A 14,993-nucleotide genomic window follows, 5' to 3' on the forward strand; every position below is an offset into this window, starting at 1 on the left:
TCGCTGTACCTGTTCAGATGAGTTTTTTGTGGTAGGCGGATCTGCACAGGGGGCAGGAGGGTCTGCTGTCGACAGTAAAAGCCTCGAAAGCCTCCAGACAGGGTTGGTGGAAGACGTGGGAACAGGACAAGAGCATGGTGGGTCTGTGTCGGCCAGGGTTGGAGGTACTCCTTTCGGCTGGGAGGCTCGGGTTGCCCAGTGGCGTCAGGCAGATCGGGCAGTCCCTGACTTCTCTCTGGACGACCTGTTGATTGAAACAGACATAAGTTATAAAGCTTACCTTAAAATACTGCACTTTATTTACTTTATAGAGGTCTGTCTGCATAATCAGAGGTAAGTGGAGCTGTGGTTAGGGGGTTATTTCCATGTGTCTGTGCAGATCATCCATCTGAACACAAATCATCACACGCACAGATACAGCTTCCTGTGTTTGGAGGCCGACATCTTTAATGTTCAGAGTTTCACAACAAGCTGCATGTCGCTCTAGAGTCTGCACCCAGGTATGTGCTGAAAGGACATTTACTGTTTAATACTCGATCCACTCCTGCCTTGTGCTCAACCTTTATGCACAAGATAAAGAAGAAAAAAACATCTCCTTTGCACACACCCCGCCCCCCCTTTATGGAAACGATGCTTGTTGCAAAGAAAGCAAACAATGGCGCCTCATGGAACATCAAATCTTAATGTGTTCTCAGTGGAAAGCCTGCCGTGCATTATTAGACCGTCCCGTGTTTTTTTGTAAACACAGGATTAATATTGTTCCTCGTTTCCATTCACCTGGTGAACGTGACTGATCACCTCTGCAGAGATGTTTGCCCTCTGCACAGCAGCTGTGATGCTGTTTTCCCCGTGCAGGCATCGACATGTCGAGGGAAAAGGCAAGGCTTACAGAAAGAAGAATCACACTGGGATTATTACAGATTTTTTTTAACGGGGGCCTTGACGTGCGTCTCGCTGCTGACCTGGCTCTGTATCCGGTCCCAGTCGTTCTCCCCGGGTTCTGAGACGTTCCTCCTCTCCAGCTGCTGAAACACTCGCCTGCTTGACGACAACGAGCGGTTGATATCACTCAGAAAAGCCTCCGTGTCGGTGTGACAGTATCGGACAAAGCTGTCATTCAACTCCTGCAACTAATGAGGAAAAACCATTTTAGTGGCACAAAGGACGCCATGTGTCTTTCAGATACACAATAGAGTCGTGTTTTTGACGAGGGCTTGTGTGTGTGTGTGTGTGTGTGTGTGTGTGTGTGTGTGTGTGTGTGTGTGTGTGTGTGTGTGTGTGTGTGTGTGTGTGTGTGTGTGTGTGTGTGTGTGTGTGTGTGTGTGTGTGTGTGTGCACGTGTGTGCGCGTGTGTGTGCGTGTGTGTGCGTGTGTGTGTGTGTGTGTGTGTGTGTGTGTGTGTGTGTGTGACAGGGTGCAGTTGTTAAACAGCCAGATCAATACAGTCACGTCTCCCACTACCAAAGAGGATTGATGGAAACCAGTAAAAAGAGTGTGACGGTGCTGGGAGACATGGAAATGCACACATCTCTGACACGTTGAGCGTCTCAGGAGAGAGATGATCGATGGACTACAGTGTGGTTCTTTTAAAACAATAAAGGTTCAGTCTATAACGCCAAACGTGCCGTGAGGACGGAGACGTTTAAAAACACAAACACAAAGTGAATGATTAAAACCTAACAAAGCCATTTATCTCAGCCCTTAAAAAATTTTATTATTAGTTTTCGTCCGATTGAACTTGGACTTCTACCGCCTCGTTTATCATCCATTTCAAAAATGCGGCGTCTCCACTTGTTGCAGCGCTCGGTCGCCCTCCCCGTTCTGAAATTGACAGGTTTCAAAAGACGTCACGAGTATCTGTCCTCCCAGAAATATGTCTTCTCCCATTTACAGCAGCTGTTGCTAGGCAACGATTAATGTCTGCATTGTGGACGTTTTGTGTCTGCGAGACATTTTCATTAGAAAAAAAAAAAAAGCTATTTATAGAAGCAGGTTTTTTTTTCTCGACAGCGCCGTGCAGTTGACCAATTGACAGAAATGTCCCCGTGTAACAACGTCGTCATTAAAATCGAATGGTGAACAACTGAACCGTCTCCATGACAACGGAGCAAACTGCATCTACGGTTGAAGCAACAGACGGGTGAAACCTCTGGAGAGCAAACGAGTACTTTCTTCAGTTTAATGACTGATATCATTAAACTACATTAATGTGTGTCAGCAGCTGATCCATCCATCAGCTGATTTTGATTCTTTTATTGATTAAAGGCGATTAAATAATTGTGGAAAACACCCTTCACAGTATCCTCAGGCTGAAGTCAGCACCTTCACATCACTTGTCTGCATAGCTCCAACATTTTCCTTTTACTGTCTCGTTTAACAGAGAGGAGCAGCAACATCCTGACATCATCACTCTGAAGCAACAGAGGAGCAGATCGTGTAACTATCAATATGTTTTCATTCACTTTATGATGCAGGAAATGATTAACGGGCCTGACACTGGTTACAGCAGCTTCCTGTTCACCACACACCAGACTTAAAGTCAGGGTTGGTCATTTCCCTCCAGATACACTTTTTAAGATTCTGGTTGAAATTGTCTTCAGGTCCTGACAGAAATTAATAACTCATGTTCTCTGAAAAAGGAACAAAGAAAATCCATCATCTGTATCAGTTTGTAAGTCTGTAAAAACTTCAACCAATGTCTGCCACGAGGTACCAATCTGATGAACCAATCAGACACCTCCCTGTCTCCCTGCTCGCTCTCTACCTCTTGCCTGCTCTAGCTCACACTCAAAGCGCGTCACCGATGACTGATGATGAGTTTATACTGTGAGTTATACTTTAACACAACAAATTGATTATCTTGCCTCTCAGTTGCGGTTCATTTTCAGCTAAATGAGTTAGCCTTTGAGAGACAAAGAACATGTCAGTATTTTCTATTAGTATACTGTGAGCCTTGATTTGATATTATCCGTCATCATTACATCACGCTGACCGGTATATTTTTGAATCCAGCAGTCACAGTGGCAGGTAGGCGAAAAAGGTTCATTTCAAACCCTGATCCAGCTATTATCTATAACACATTTCCCATTCTGGGTGGCGGGTGCTGGTGTCGATCCCAGGTGTCATTGGGCGAGAGGCGGGGTTACACCCTGGACTGTTCACCAGCCAATCACAGGGCTGACATTTAGAGACAGACAACCAGCCACACTCACATTCAGAGAGTCAGCAGTTAACCTAACGAGCATGTGTTTGGACTGTGGGAGGAAGACGGAGTACCAGGAGAGAACCCACACATGCACTGGGAGAACATGCAGACTCCACACAGAGAGGCTCCTGTCAGACGGGGATTCTAACCAGGAACCTCCTCGCTGTGAGGCTAACCACTGTGCAGCCCGAGATCAGACTAATCCCATTCATAAAGATTCAAACACCACAGACAAAGCAGCGGGAGCAACTCGGGGGTTAAGTGTCTTTCCCAAGGACACGTTGGAAGCTGGGGATCGAACCCCCGATCGACTCTCTACCACTGAGCCACAGCAGTCCATATCAAACAGAGAAAAGAGACAATTACAAATCTGAAACATGGGAATGTTTAGTCATCTTTGCATCGATTATTCAATTAGAAATGGAGGTGCAGGTGATTTAACTACATCTGTGAAAAGTGATTTCTTTACATGATGTAACACCTGCTTGCACACATGTACACCTTTTCTCCATCTATGACTCACCTACTCCCACACCCACACAAACACAAAGCCCCCCCTCGCTCGGCCTGTGACAGGAGCATCAGAATTGCTTTACAGCGGGGCTTTTATCACTAATTAAACAACTGTTGACCGTCGGGATGGAGGCTTTTATGAGCCTGGCTGACTTTCTGACAGTCAAGGCAAACAGATCAGCCTCCTCTGAACTTTGCCTTTGCTCCACAGGAGACGTCGAAGGGGAGAAGACACGGAGGGTGAAGAGGAAGGGGGGGAGGAGGAGGCGTTATCTCATAGCAATCCATCTATGTGTCGGTGGTGTCACTCTTAATGTGTTGACTCAGGGTCGGACCTCCAGAGTGAGTAAAAAATTGAAAGCTGGGGCAGCAGGAGAAGCTGATAGGATTTTCTAAAATGGGGCCGATACGTGGAAGTGAACACCTGTGTCTCTGCGGTACAAAGATGCTTTATGGCCCTCCTGCTCCAACAAGGAAAAAAACTAAGAATAGATTTCCTCGTCTCACACAGGTTCCAGCCCGGCACTAACACGCCTGTTTGCATTACAGTCAGCTAAGCAAATAAGTCTTCCCCTTGAAAATCAAGTCAGTCAGACTTGTCAGCGCTGTGTTGCTCAGCTCAAAGCTCTTGAAGATCATCCCCGGCGTGACAAAAGACATGAGACAACCTGATGACCACCCACAAACCACTGAATCACACGGTGTGAATGTAAAGTGACTGACAGCGTCGATGACTCCGTCCCGCAGCGTGTGGACCGGGGGGACATGCGGACCTTAATGTGTTGGAACACCGGTTAATTGGCTCTGTAAATTCTGCGTCTTCAGTTTATGGGACATGTAAACGTTTGCATTTTCAGGGCAGATGATGGACAGTGGATGGGGGGGGGGGATGGGTAGGAAGCCCGGACCCTTAAAGACATTAAAAGTGTGGCCCTCACACATTTGTCACTTCTTCTTAATCAGCCTGTGAAGCGCGGGGGGGCACTCTGCATGATTACAACAATCCTCATAGGGACTGAAGAGGTTCTTAAAGAAACTTAACACACAGCGTTATGTATCGGAGCTGTGAGCATTTCAAAGCAGGGTCCATCTATTGTGTCAAGAGCTGCATAAAAAAAGGTGGATGTGTGGTGAAGGGAAAAGGGAAAGGGTGACCGGTCTTAGTCTTTGGTCATCTGGGACTTTGGTTGGGGGAGGTTCACTAGGTGGCAATGTTTCCTTTTCCTGAGAGCGACCATGAAGGCATCACAGCCTCAGAGTGGAACGACTCGAGGCCACTTGGAAATAATCCCCCCGTCAAGTCCAGTCGCTGCATGATTTATAGCTTTGAAATAGCAATCGAGAACAAAGACTAAAATGACAACCCGGTCCTTCACCCTCACCCGTCCGACCCAGGAACACAGAACACACACACACACACACACACACACATCAAACATCGAGACAGATGAAGGAAAACCAGTCCCAAATAAAGCTTTCGCGTTGACCCTGGAAGATCCAGACTGTTTGACTCAAACACAAAACACTCTCCACATTATTGGACAAACAGTCTGTGATTCACAAAGCATCAAAAGGAGCAGGAGAGGGTGCGAGCAGGTGAAGGTGTGTGTTTTTGTGGTTGTTGTCTGCGTGTGTGTGTGTGTGTGTGTGTTTGTGTCGGCTGGCAGTGGGGTCAGAGAGTCCCTGTAACCCAGGGCTCAAGATGAGAAGTTTGTCACTGAGCGATAAGCTCCTCTGTGTGTTCAGTACGATCTAAACAAAGTTAAAAATCCACACTCACCTTTGCTTCAAAGAATTTGCGTCTCAGTCGTTCATCTTTTGGACAGACCGACTTGCTCAACTTTCGGTACCTTTTTCGAGCCACATAGCCTCGCCAGCACGCTTGAATTCTACGCACACACACAATAGAGCCGGTCAACATAGAAAAGCAGCCACATGCAGACAGAGACCCCTGAGACCAGAGCGCTGCAAGGCCGAGACAAGATCCAAAAACATTCAGGGCGCTCTCTCACTAGGCAATCCGTACCGCGCCCAAGCACGCTTCACCCCTAAAGGCCAGATCGTTTGACTAGTGTGAGCGCTCTGATCCGTGCTCAAGCTCGGTACACTTCGACCTGCTACAGTTCATGCACGGTACACAAGGTGGACAAACAAACAAACGAGTAAGATGTTGGATGTCTGAGTGCCCACTGTTGTGATTAATACATTATTAACTGGTTGTTTGTTCTTTACAATGACAGTGTTCTATTTACTGTCTCTAAATCAGTGTTTCTCAAATGGGGGTACGTGTACCCCTAGAGGTACGTGGGAGTACTGCAAGGGGTACGTGACAAATGTAAGAAAAGTTGCATCCCAACAAGCCAATTAATTATTTAAAGGAAAATCCATACACTGATTTAAGACTTAATTAACAGCATTTGTTCTCTATGAGACATCAAATAGGGCACTATTTCCAACTTGAGGATATTCATTTATAATCTAGTTTTATGTGCAGAGCCGCTTCGACCAGAGGGCCTCCGTCTGTTGACGTGAATTGTTCAGCGAGCAAGCAGGTAAGTTCACATGCTAAAAAGAGCGCAGCCAGGAAGATAAAAATGAACAGGTTGTTGAAACGAGGTAACGAATCAGTTGCCGAATATGAGGTGGAAGATGAAAAATGTTCTTGGGGGTAAACACTGAAAGGGGGTACACAAGCCAAAAAAGTTTGAGAATCCCTGCTCTAAATAGTGACACTTATAGAGTTACGGGATGCGTGCCCCTTTCACAGTCCTGATGGTACGTTATTTATTGTGTGATGAAGTTTTGCTCTGGGTTTCTGAGGATGGGAATGCCTGCATCTGTGTTTATTGAAACACGATCTATGTCATGCATTTCTCTTTTTCAGAGCACGCACCTGGTGGCACAGCGGTGTCTGAAGAGGCGAGCTGCATCGCGGATCACCCGGGTCTCATACGGCTCCTTCCTGCACATGGGGCAGCACTTCTTGCAGGAAAACCTCTCGAAGGCGTGCAGACAAGCTCGGTGGAAAATATGAGAACAGGACAGCAACACCTACATAGACACACACACAGATATATATGTGAAACAAAGATTGTATGAGATGAAACAAGAGCAAGCATGGAAACCTATCCACAGCTCTACAGGTCGACTGCATGGGTCACCATCGCTGCAGAGGACACTGCAGAATGTGTATTGGTCGTCTGTTTGTTGCATACAGTCTGTGCACATGTGGTGTGTGTATGTGATCCTTCAGACATGCTAAATCTGTGTGTATTCATGCACCTTTTTTAGGAATGTGTGTATCTGCTCTTAAGTGTTATTTGCTCAGAGGATAGAGGGAGTCAGCATGACCCCCAGTGGGCCGGCTGGGACCAGGACCAAAGAGTCCTCTACCTGTGAGGGGGGACTCTTTTATCGTCTGAAAGGAGGCACACAAAGCAGTTTACTCTGATCTCCAGGGGAGGCGGGCGGGCGGCGGGGGGGGGGGGTCATATTGATTTCCCATTGTTTTTCGGGCTGACCAACACACTCGCTGAACAGTGAAAGGACCCCCTGCAGGGTACAGTTTCCAGGAGCTCAATCAGAGCATCGAGAAATGTCAAAAGGCAACCGACTACATTTAATGCCGAAAACACATAATAGAGAAGTTAAAAACACAAAAACAGAACATGTGTTTTTTTTTCAAACCCTGCCTGATTCGTAGTTGGTAATAAAATAATGAGAAGTAATTATTTTGACTCAATGAATCTGCTGCTGTAAGCTTTTTTTATGAATAGTCATATTATTGCTTGAATGCAACACGACAGCAGCACACAAACGCATCATTACAATATGAAGGCTCGCAGGAAAATGGCAAATCAACAAAGATTCTCTCCTGTCACTTTCCCTTGTTAGCAGGCTCTAATTAACTCCCCCCCCCCCCCCGAGTCAAACTTATATTTACACGTGCATCTATGGCAACTGTGCTTTGTGAGGGCCGACTATTCTAGTCCCACATTCTTGAGGAGATTGGCATCTCAAAAGGGGGGATTGGAAAGGTGTAAAAGACTGAATGACCCTCACAGTAACACACTGATTGCTACATCATCACGTCACAGTTGAGTTCCAAGGCAGTATGGGTAAATTTGTACAGTTGTCTACACAGATTAGAACATACAGGAACTGCAGGGGGAGGGGGGGAGGGGGGAGGGGGGAGAGGGGATGTGGGCGTGCTTTGTGTGTGTGCTCGTGTGGATACACAGGTTTCCCTAGGGACGGACAAATCATTGGAAACATGTTAGAAAAAGACAGAAAAAGTTCTCGGACAGTGTATTTATTTTATATATTTGGGGTCGGGTACCGGAGGGATGCCGGTTCAAATCCCAGTGCAGACTAAGGGACTCACATTAGGCAAGCTTCACCCCTAAAGTCCAGTTCGTTTGACTAGTGTGAGTACTCTGATCCTTGGCACCACTGCAGAGATGCCCTTGAGCAAGGCAACGGACCTTCAACTGTTCTGTTGCTCTTTCATGAACAGCCCCCCCCTCACTCTGACATCTCTGCATTAGTGCTTTTCCATAGAATCCTGTTTTTGTGTATTTCAGCCTGTGTGTGTGCAGCATGTCTCAATAACAGAGTTTTAATAAAGGATATCTTCTTCTTCTTCTTTTTAAAAGTAGCTGCTGCGTTGGGGAAATACCTGAGGCCGTAGTTGAAAGTCCTCCTTGCATATTGCACAGGGCTGCGCTGACTCCCCTTGTTGAACAGACCTCGCCTTCACCTGCCTCCATTCATCCTCCGTCAGTCTTCCTGCAGGGCGGGCCACCAAACCCAACTTCTGCGCTAAAAGAAATAAAATAAATGCACAAGATACTTTTTCTTTAACCTCTATTTTACCAGGAAAATATTCTCGTTGAGATACAAGAAGGTCCAACCCAAGACAGCAGCTTCAAAGTTTCACAAAGATAACAAAGACAGACGATACACAGACATGTCAAGCTTTAAGCGGAGAAACATACAGTCTTTAAATGTTCCTTTATCCTGCTTTTCAAATCTTCCAAGCTGACTAAAGGCTCTAGTTTAAGGTGACTCTGCAGGTCACCATGACGACGGAGCGAACACACGGAAAGCTCTTTGACCAAAGACAGAGCGAGTTCATGGAGTGACAAACATGATGAGTCCTTGAGATCGAAGTCAGCAGCTGCTGACAGATTCAGGAGACAACATAAATGAGAAGGCAGCGTATGAAGTACGGCCTCATAAAGAAAACTGTAGCAATGCTCCATCCTTCAGACGATGTGGACCCAAACCAGAGACAGCGTGGTACTGAGTCCAACATACATTAAAAGTGTTTGACTTACCTAATGTTAAAGGAGGTAGAGCGGCATCCAGCAAATATTCTCTCTCCTCTTCTTCTTGAGGATCTGGTCTCTGTAGACGGCGGTCAGCTGTTCCTCTCGCTTGTGGATTTCTGGCTGCTTCTCTTCTTTTGCTTCTCAGCAAAGGGTCAGTGAGCGGGAAATGTGGACGCAGCACGGTGCGTGTGATGTGGTCTTGAAAGGCAGCCGAGTTGACAACCAGGTTGTTGCTACCTTTAAGTGTGAAGCCCTGGAAAAATAAGTGTTGAGATGTTAATCATGCATTCAAATAGTGAGCAGCAAAACCTGATTTCAAACCTGGTAAAAGTTGGAAACGAAGATTTTATGTTCATCTTTTTACCACTAAGGCAAAAAATACACCGAATTATAAAAAGACACACAAAGACACGAACTGTCCAGACCCAGTAGTGGCAAAAAAAAGCAACAAGGTGGCATCAAATGTTGAATGCTAACTCAACAAAATGTCACAATGGAGTCAGTCTAAGAAATCACTTTTTTCTGGTTTGCATAGTTTAAAAAAGTCTAAAAGTTAGTTTATTAGAAACTATTATTAATTATATAATATATTAATTATATATTATATTTATTAGAAACTATAATATATTAATATATTATTAGAAATAGATAATTTCAAATAAATTACAGAATGAGTTGGTTCTCATTTGAAACGGAAGTGACGCAGGTGTTCTATCTGATTAATTATCTCGTTCTCCGGTTACCAGGCAACCAAAACAGGAACCTTCTGGCAACCCCGGCAAATAATTTGTTTTCAACTATTTAAATCTATGGCAATAAATACACCGAAATATCTAAAGAAACAAAATTAATGTGAAGAAACACAATTAATGTTTAGAAACACACCGTCCAGGCCGAAACCGGAAGTCACGCAGGTGTTAACTAGCTGTTAAATATGCTATGCTATCAGACACATAAACAAACAAACACTCCGTCTTCTAACGATATTATCTTAAAAGTTAAAACACAAAGAAAAGTGTAATAAGTGAAGGTTTTTATACGAATAATATTACATATATAACATGTTTCACCTAAAGTCACAAACATAACGAGTAAACAAATATTTAAATATTCAAACCTTCCGCATGCTCATGGTTAGTTAGCAACACACTGTTTGTCCGGTTACCAGGCAACCAGTCAAGGAACCGCCTCCTCCTCTCCACGCTGCCTCTGATTGGCTGAGGGGAAACTTTTAGATTAGCTGATTGGTTATTGTGTCCAAAATGAGGAAAGATGTGACCGGTGTGTCTCAGCTTCATTTTAAAAGTAACCCAACACAACACAGACGGTTACCCTTACTCAAAACACATTCACATCCATTTTTATTTTATTTTCAATTACAAAACAAAGTTCAAAATGTGGCCCACAGTTCAGATTCAGGTGACTTTATTTTCAATAAAAACAAGCTGTAGTCCATATACCATTTTACTCCACTCTCTCCTCCCGGGACTTCCTGTCTCTCTTCAGCTGTCCTGTCTAATAAAGGCAAAAACAGATCTTTACAATAATTAACATATGAAGCTTCATGCTCAATTTATTTATTTTTATTTTATTTTATTTTATTTTATTTATTTTTCTTTTCTTTTCTTTTCTTTTCTTTTCTTTTCTTTTCTTTTCTTTTCTTTTCTTTTCCTTTCTTTTTCTTTTTTCTTTTATTTGGATTTAATTTAATTTATTTATTTTATTTCATTTTATTTATTTTATTTATTTTATTTATTTTATTCATTTTTATTTTATTTTATTTTATTTTATTTTATTTTATTTTATTTTATTTTATTTTATTTTATTTATTTATTTTATTTATTTTTTATTATTATTTATTTATTTTTACTTTTTGCATTGTTAAGGAGAGCTTGGAACACAAAAATGTCATTGCCAGCTATGACTGTTATGTTGTGCATTTGACTAATAAATATAACTTCAACTTGATGTATACTGCTTACAGAAAATACATCGCTATTCTCTGATAAGATGCCTGATGTTTATTCTAAACTGTACTTCCATTAGTGATCTTTAACAATCCACTGATGGTCCGTCCCCCTTCTGTCGCAGTGCAAAGACACTTTGACTCCTCGAGATCGGCGTGCAGTGTTGTTTCAATCTCTCTAATGATTATTTTATCGTCAGGGAGTTGTCAGTGAATTGCTGGAACCTGACCAAAGGAGGTTAAATGTGTGTGTGGAGGTGACTCACCGAGCTGTCGTCAGAGCAGGCGCTGAACAAAGCTAAGCTGCTCATACCTGTGCTGTGAGCTCAGGGATCCCTCCCAGGTCACCCCTCACATGGAAAACCCTGCACACAAACACACACCATCCAAACACGCTCTTTTTTGTGTGCCCGATGAAAAGTTTGCTTTTATTTCCCTCGCACACGAGCACAGGAGTGTGTGACTTTTAAAATGCTTTGCCGCCTTGATCGACTTTGATGTGTGAAGTCAGAATCGGTGAAAACAGATGGGCCGGTGGAAGCAGGTGAACGCTGAGGCCTGTCAATCTAAGAAAAACAAAGTGAAGACCCTGGCTCTGGGAGAGGAGGAAACCCCTGAGCTTCTCAAGAGGCTGCTGCATTCTTGAGATTAGGGCAAGAAAAACGCAGACCACTGCCGTTAATGCCCTAGACAAAGGCGGGGGAACAATTTATTAGCTAAGAATTCAAGCTCAGAGCTCAATCAAAGGCCCTGTCGACCACAACGCCAGACTTGGGGGATTTGGGTTTGTTGTTTTAAGTAAATAATCACGTTTTAAAAGAAAACGGCAAAGATGGGGCTCAAGTCCTCCGCAGAGAGAGAGAGGCTGCATTCTCAACTGTCATCAGAACGGATTTGAGTGCGCGCTTTTATTTTCAACAGGTACATTGTTTGTCTTTTTTCTTCATGAATACCATTTTAAAGAGCTTTTTATTTAACTTTCTTCCCCCCTGCGCCTCCTTACCTGATCTGTGGTATTTTTTAAAAAGACAACTCACCTTGACGACGTGCACAGAGAGCCGATAACTTAAGAAGGTTAGAAGAGAAAAAGGAGGGGGAAAAGCTGTGTTGGTTGGAAGTGAAAAGGAAAATCTAACCTGCAGTGATTCATCTTATAGGCACCTGTAGAAATATCGTGTAATAACTAAAAGTGAATGAAAATCATTTATTCAGTAAACAAAGCATCCGACACGGTTAAACGTTTGACACTTTAATGACCCCGAGTCATTTCATTCTCGTAAAACAGCTACCGTGTTCATACATCATCTGCTGTGATATATATCGCATTGTTGTCAAATGAGTAACCGCCGTGAGATATAGATGAGAGAGGGCAGCCCATAATGGTTAATTAACAATTATGTGTCAGCTGCTGAGATGACCAGGAGACCAATCACTTTGAGAGGAGACAGTGGAGGGGGGGGGACAGAAATCAGATTATTTAATGACTTTGACCCGTAATGCTTCCCTAACACGACTTTAATCATTCCACGGTGGGAAGGAGTCCCCCCCCCCCACCCCACCCCCGTGGCTATCTGGAAGCGGACCAATCAGGGGCGGAGGGACAGTGAAGGCATCACTATCTTGTGCATCACTGCTGAGTAAGTAAAGCATAAAGGAACAGAGACATCATTAGAGCCAGTTTGGTTGCTTTTCAAAGAGATGGAGCTCCTAATGATTAGACATGTCCTTTGTAAATGAAATACAAATCACCTCAGGCTTTTGGTTTTACTTCATTTACTAAGTGCTACATTACCTCATACTTTGGACCTAACAATGGATTTCCTATAAATCTCAGAGTAGTTGAAATGATGAAGGGGCTCACATATCACAAAATGTGCCAGTGCTTATTAGCACTTGAGAAGTTATTGATCGGGCATTTTGATTAATGCCCGCTGGGGGCTACGGTGGCATTCAGAGGCCCCCGCGCGGGCCCCCCCTGTGCAAGTCGCCGGGACTTCTCTCTCTCTCAACCTCTCAATTACCTTGAGTTTGTGCTGACTGCCAGCCCGGGCCCTGGCGAGACGACAGCCACTGCAGCATCACTGTGCCAGGAATAATTGCAACCCCCTATTTCCCAATTCCTCTCCATTATTCAGACATAAACATATTGAAAGCAGGGAAATGGTTATGGATGGTTTACCTATTAGGTTTAATGCAATGTCAGGATCATCGGCTGGTGTAAAGTTCTTACATTATTGCCAATGTTGTGCAGACAGTGTGTGGGCTGGCTGAAAGACAAATACAGCATCGGTAGTTTTTTAAAGTTGCAGAGGAGAGGAGATCGATTCTGCCGATCCATATTTAAACACATTAACGTTACGATGTTCGATGTCCGTACTAAACCTCGGCAAAGTTTTTTCAAACATAACACACACAGTTGTTGGGGTTATCCCTGAATGTGGTTTCCTGCTGCTCTGAACGAGACGAGAACTTAGAGTTAAGCGCAAGTGGCAGACAAAATCGTCCTTTGCTCGAGCTGCAATTTAGGCCTGCATTGTTGTGTTAGCATGCTAATGTTAGCGCTCTTTAGTTAGCTCGTAGCTTCATGTAAACTAACACAGAATGAGCGTGATCTAAAAACTCTTACTAACATCCAAATAATCAGTGAGTATGTTCTTCTTCTTCTCTCTAGTTCTTGACTAAAACAGCTTTTATACACAAGGGGAGGAGCCGGCCGTCCCGTCCATGTAAACACGGCTCTGACAACAACACAGCCAGCGGGACTCGAGCTTCTCCCTCATTGTAGACAGTCATGACTCAGAGACACATTTACACAGGACAGACTGGATTTATGATTTATTTATGTGTAAAATGATGCACATTCTTCCTTTAACGTTTAAAAACATTTTAATTTTTTGAGAAAGATTTTCGAGCCCATAGCTGTTATATTACCACCAACAAAGATATGTCCAAAAGAGTTGTTCCGATATTGTCAATCATTCATCATTTATCTGTAGCAGAAGGACAGGATTTCAGTTTAGGTTACTTTTGGTTACACTGAACATGCAGCTATGATTGAAATGTAATGTCTCTGCAGTGGGAAGCAATATACTTCTAGGACTGTGGCGCGGCCATCTTTCTCCATAATGGACAATAATTGAGTAAAATCCATCACTATAGCTAAAAATAGACCGCCATAATGGCCATAAATTGTTCCCTGTGAAGGCATGAGCACTGAAAATCCAGCCATCCCCGCTGTGTCTGAGAGGCATTGCAACTCGGACACGTTTCCTTTTCATCCTTACATTTGGACTCCATGCTGATTACACACAAAGCCCTCCTGGTGGAGTCAAATGATTCCCTTTGAGCACAAAGTGAAGCGGACTGACCTTTGCTGGGTGTAAAAAAGCACAATGCAGGGTAAAAGCTCTGAGATTGACAGATTGATATCTGTTAAAGCTTCTTGGTGTTTGCTCTCAAACAGGAAGCTGATGTTTATTTGATAGTTTCTTGATTCAACGCTGACTTCATCATGATGATTGGTTGCAGGCCTGTAGCCGTTTCCTATTTAAGCCCATTTTAACAAACTGTTCGCCTGACGATCAGTTGATGTGGCTCAGCGGTGGTCGGTTGTCTCTCAACTGGAAGGTCGGGGGTTTGTCGGGAGTCTTAAAACCCGCCTCAGCTCCAGCTCTCAGCGTGTCGTTAGGTTGACTGAAAGTTAGACTGAAACGAAAAATGAATGATAAAATCCTGCAGTTCCTGGAGTGTCCACTAGAGGCTGGCTGCAGAAGCACAGGAAGTCACATACACACCCATTCTAAAAAGCCTGTTTTTACAGCAGAGATTAACATGTTTACAGCCTGGTTCAAAAAAACAAATAGGTGTGATTAGCTCATGTCTCGATGGACACACACTGTACGGGGGGGGGGGGGGGGGGGGGGGGTGAATGTTTTGATGACTCATCAGTTTTGATTTGATGAAGGATAAGAGTTAT

General features: G+C 43.9%; 1 protein-coding gene across 1 annotated transcript in view; it reads right to left on the reverse strand.

Moving 5' to 3' along the window:
* Positions 1 to 13,096, reverse strand: part of rnf32 (ring finger protein 32) — a 28,309-nt gene extending 15,213 nt beyond the window's left edge. The window contains exons 1-9 of the mRNA XM_061065152.1: positions 13,039 to 13,096; positions 12,055 to 12,082; positions 11,331 to 11,382; positions 9,058 to 9,304; positions 8,397 to 8,539; positions 6,612 to 6,769; positions 5,499 to 5,607; positions 963 to 1,130; positions 10 to 244 (exon numbers count right to left, since the gene is read on the reverse strand). Coding sequence (XP_060921135.1) covers positions 14 to 244; positions 963 to 1,130; positions 5,499 to 5,607; positions 6,612 to 6,769; positions 8,397 to 8,539; positions 9,058 to 9,304; positions 11,331 to 11,382; positions 12,055 to 12,082; positions 13,039 to 13,096 — 1,194 coding nt within the window. The 3' untranslated portion in view covers positions 10 to 13. The remainder of the gene's footprint in view (positions 1 to 9; positions 245 to 962; positions 1,131 to 5,498; positions 5,608 to 6,611; positions 6,770 to 8,396; positions 8,540 to 9,057; positions 9,305 to 11,330; positions 11,383 to 12,054; positions 12,083 to 13,038) is intronic.
* Between the last annotated feature and the right edge of the window lie 1,897 nt (positions 13,097 to 14,993).

The sequence above is a fragment of the Labrus mixtus genome, chromosome 19 (genome assembly GCF_963584025.1).
Source record: "Labrus mixtus chromosome 19, fLabMix1.1, whole genome shotgun sequence".
NCBI classification, from domain to species: Eukaryota; Metazoa; Chordata; class Actinopteri; order Labriformes; family Labridae; genus Labrus; species Labrus mixtus.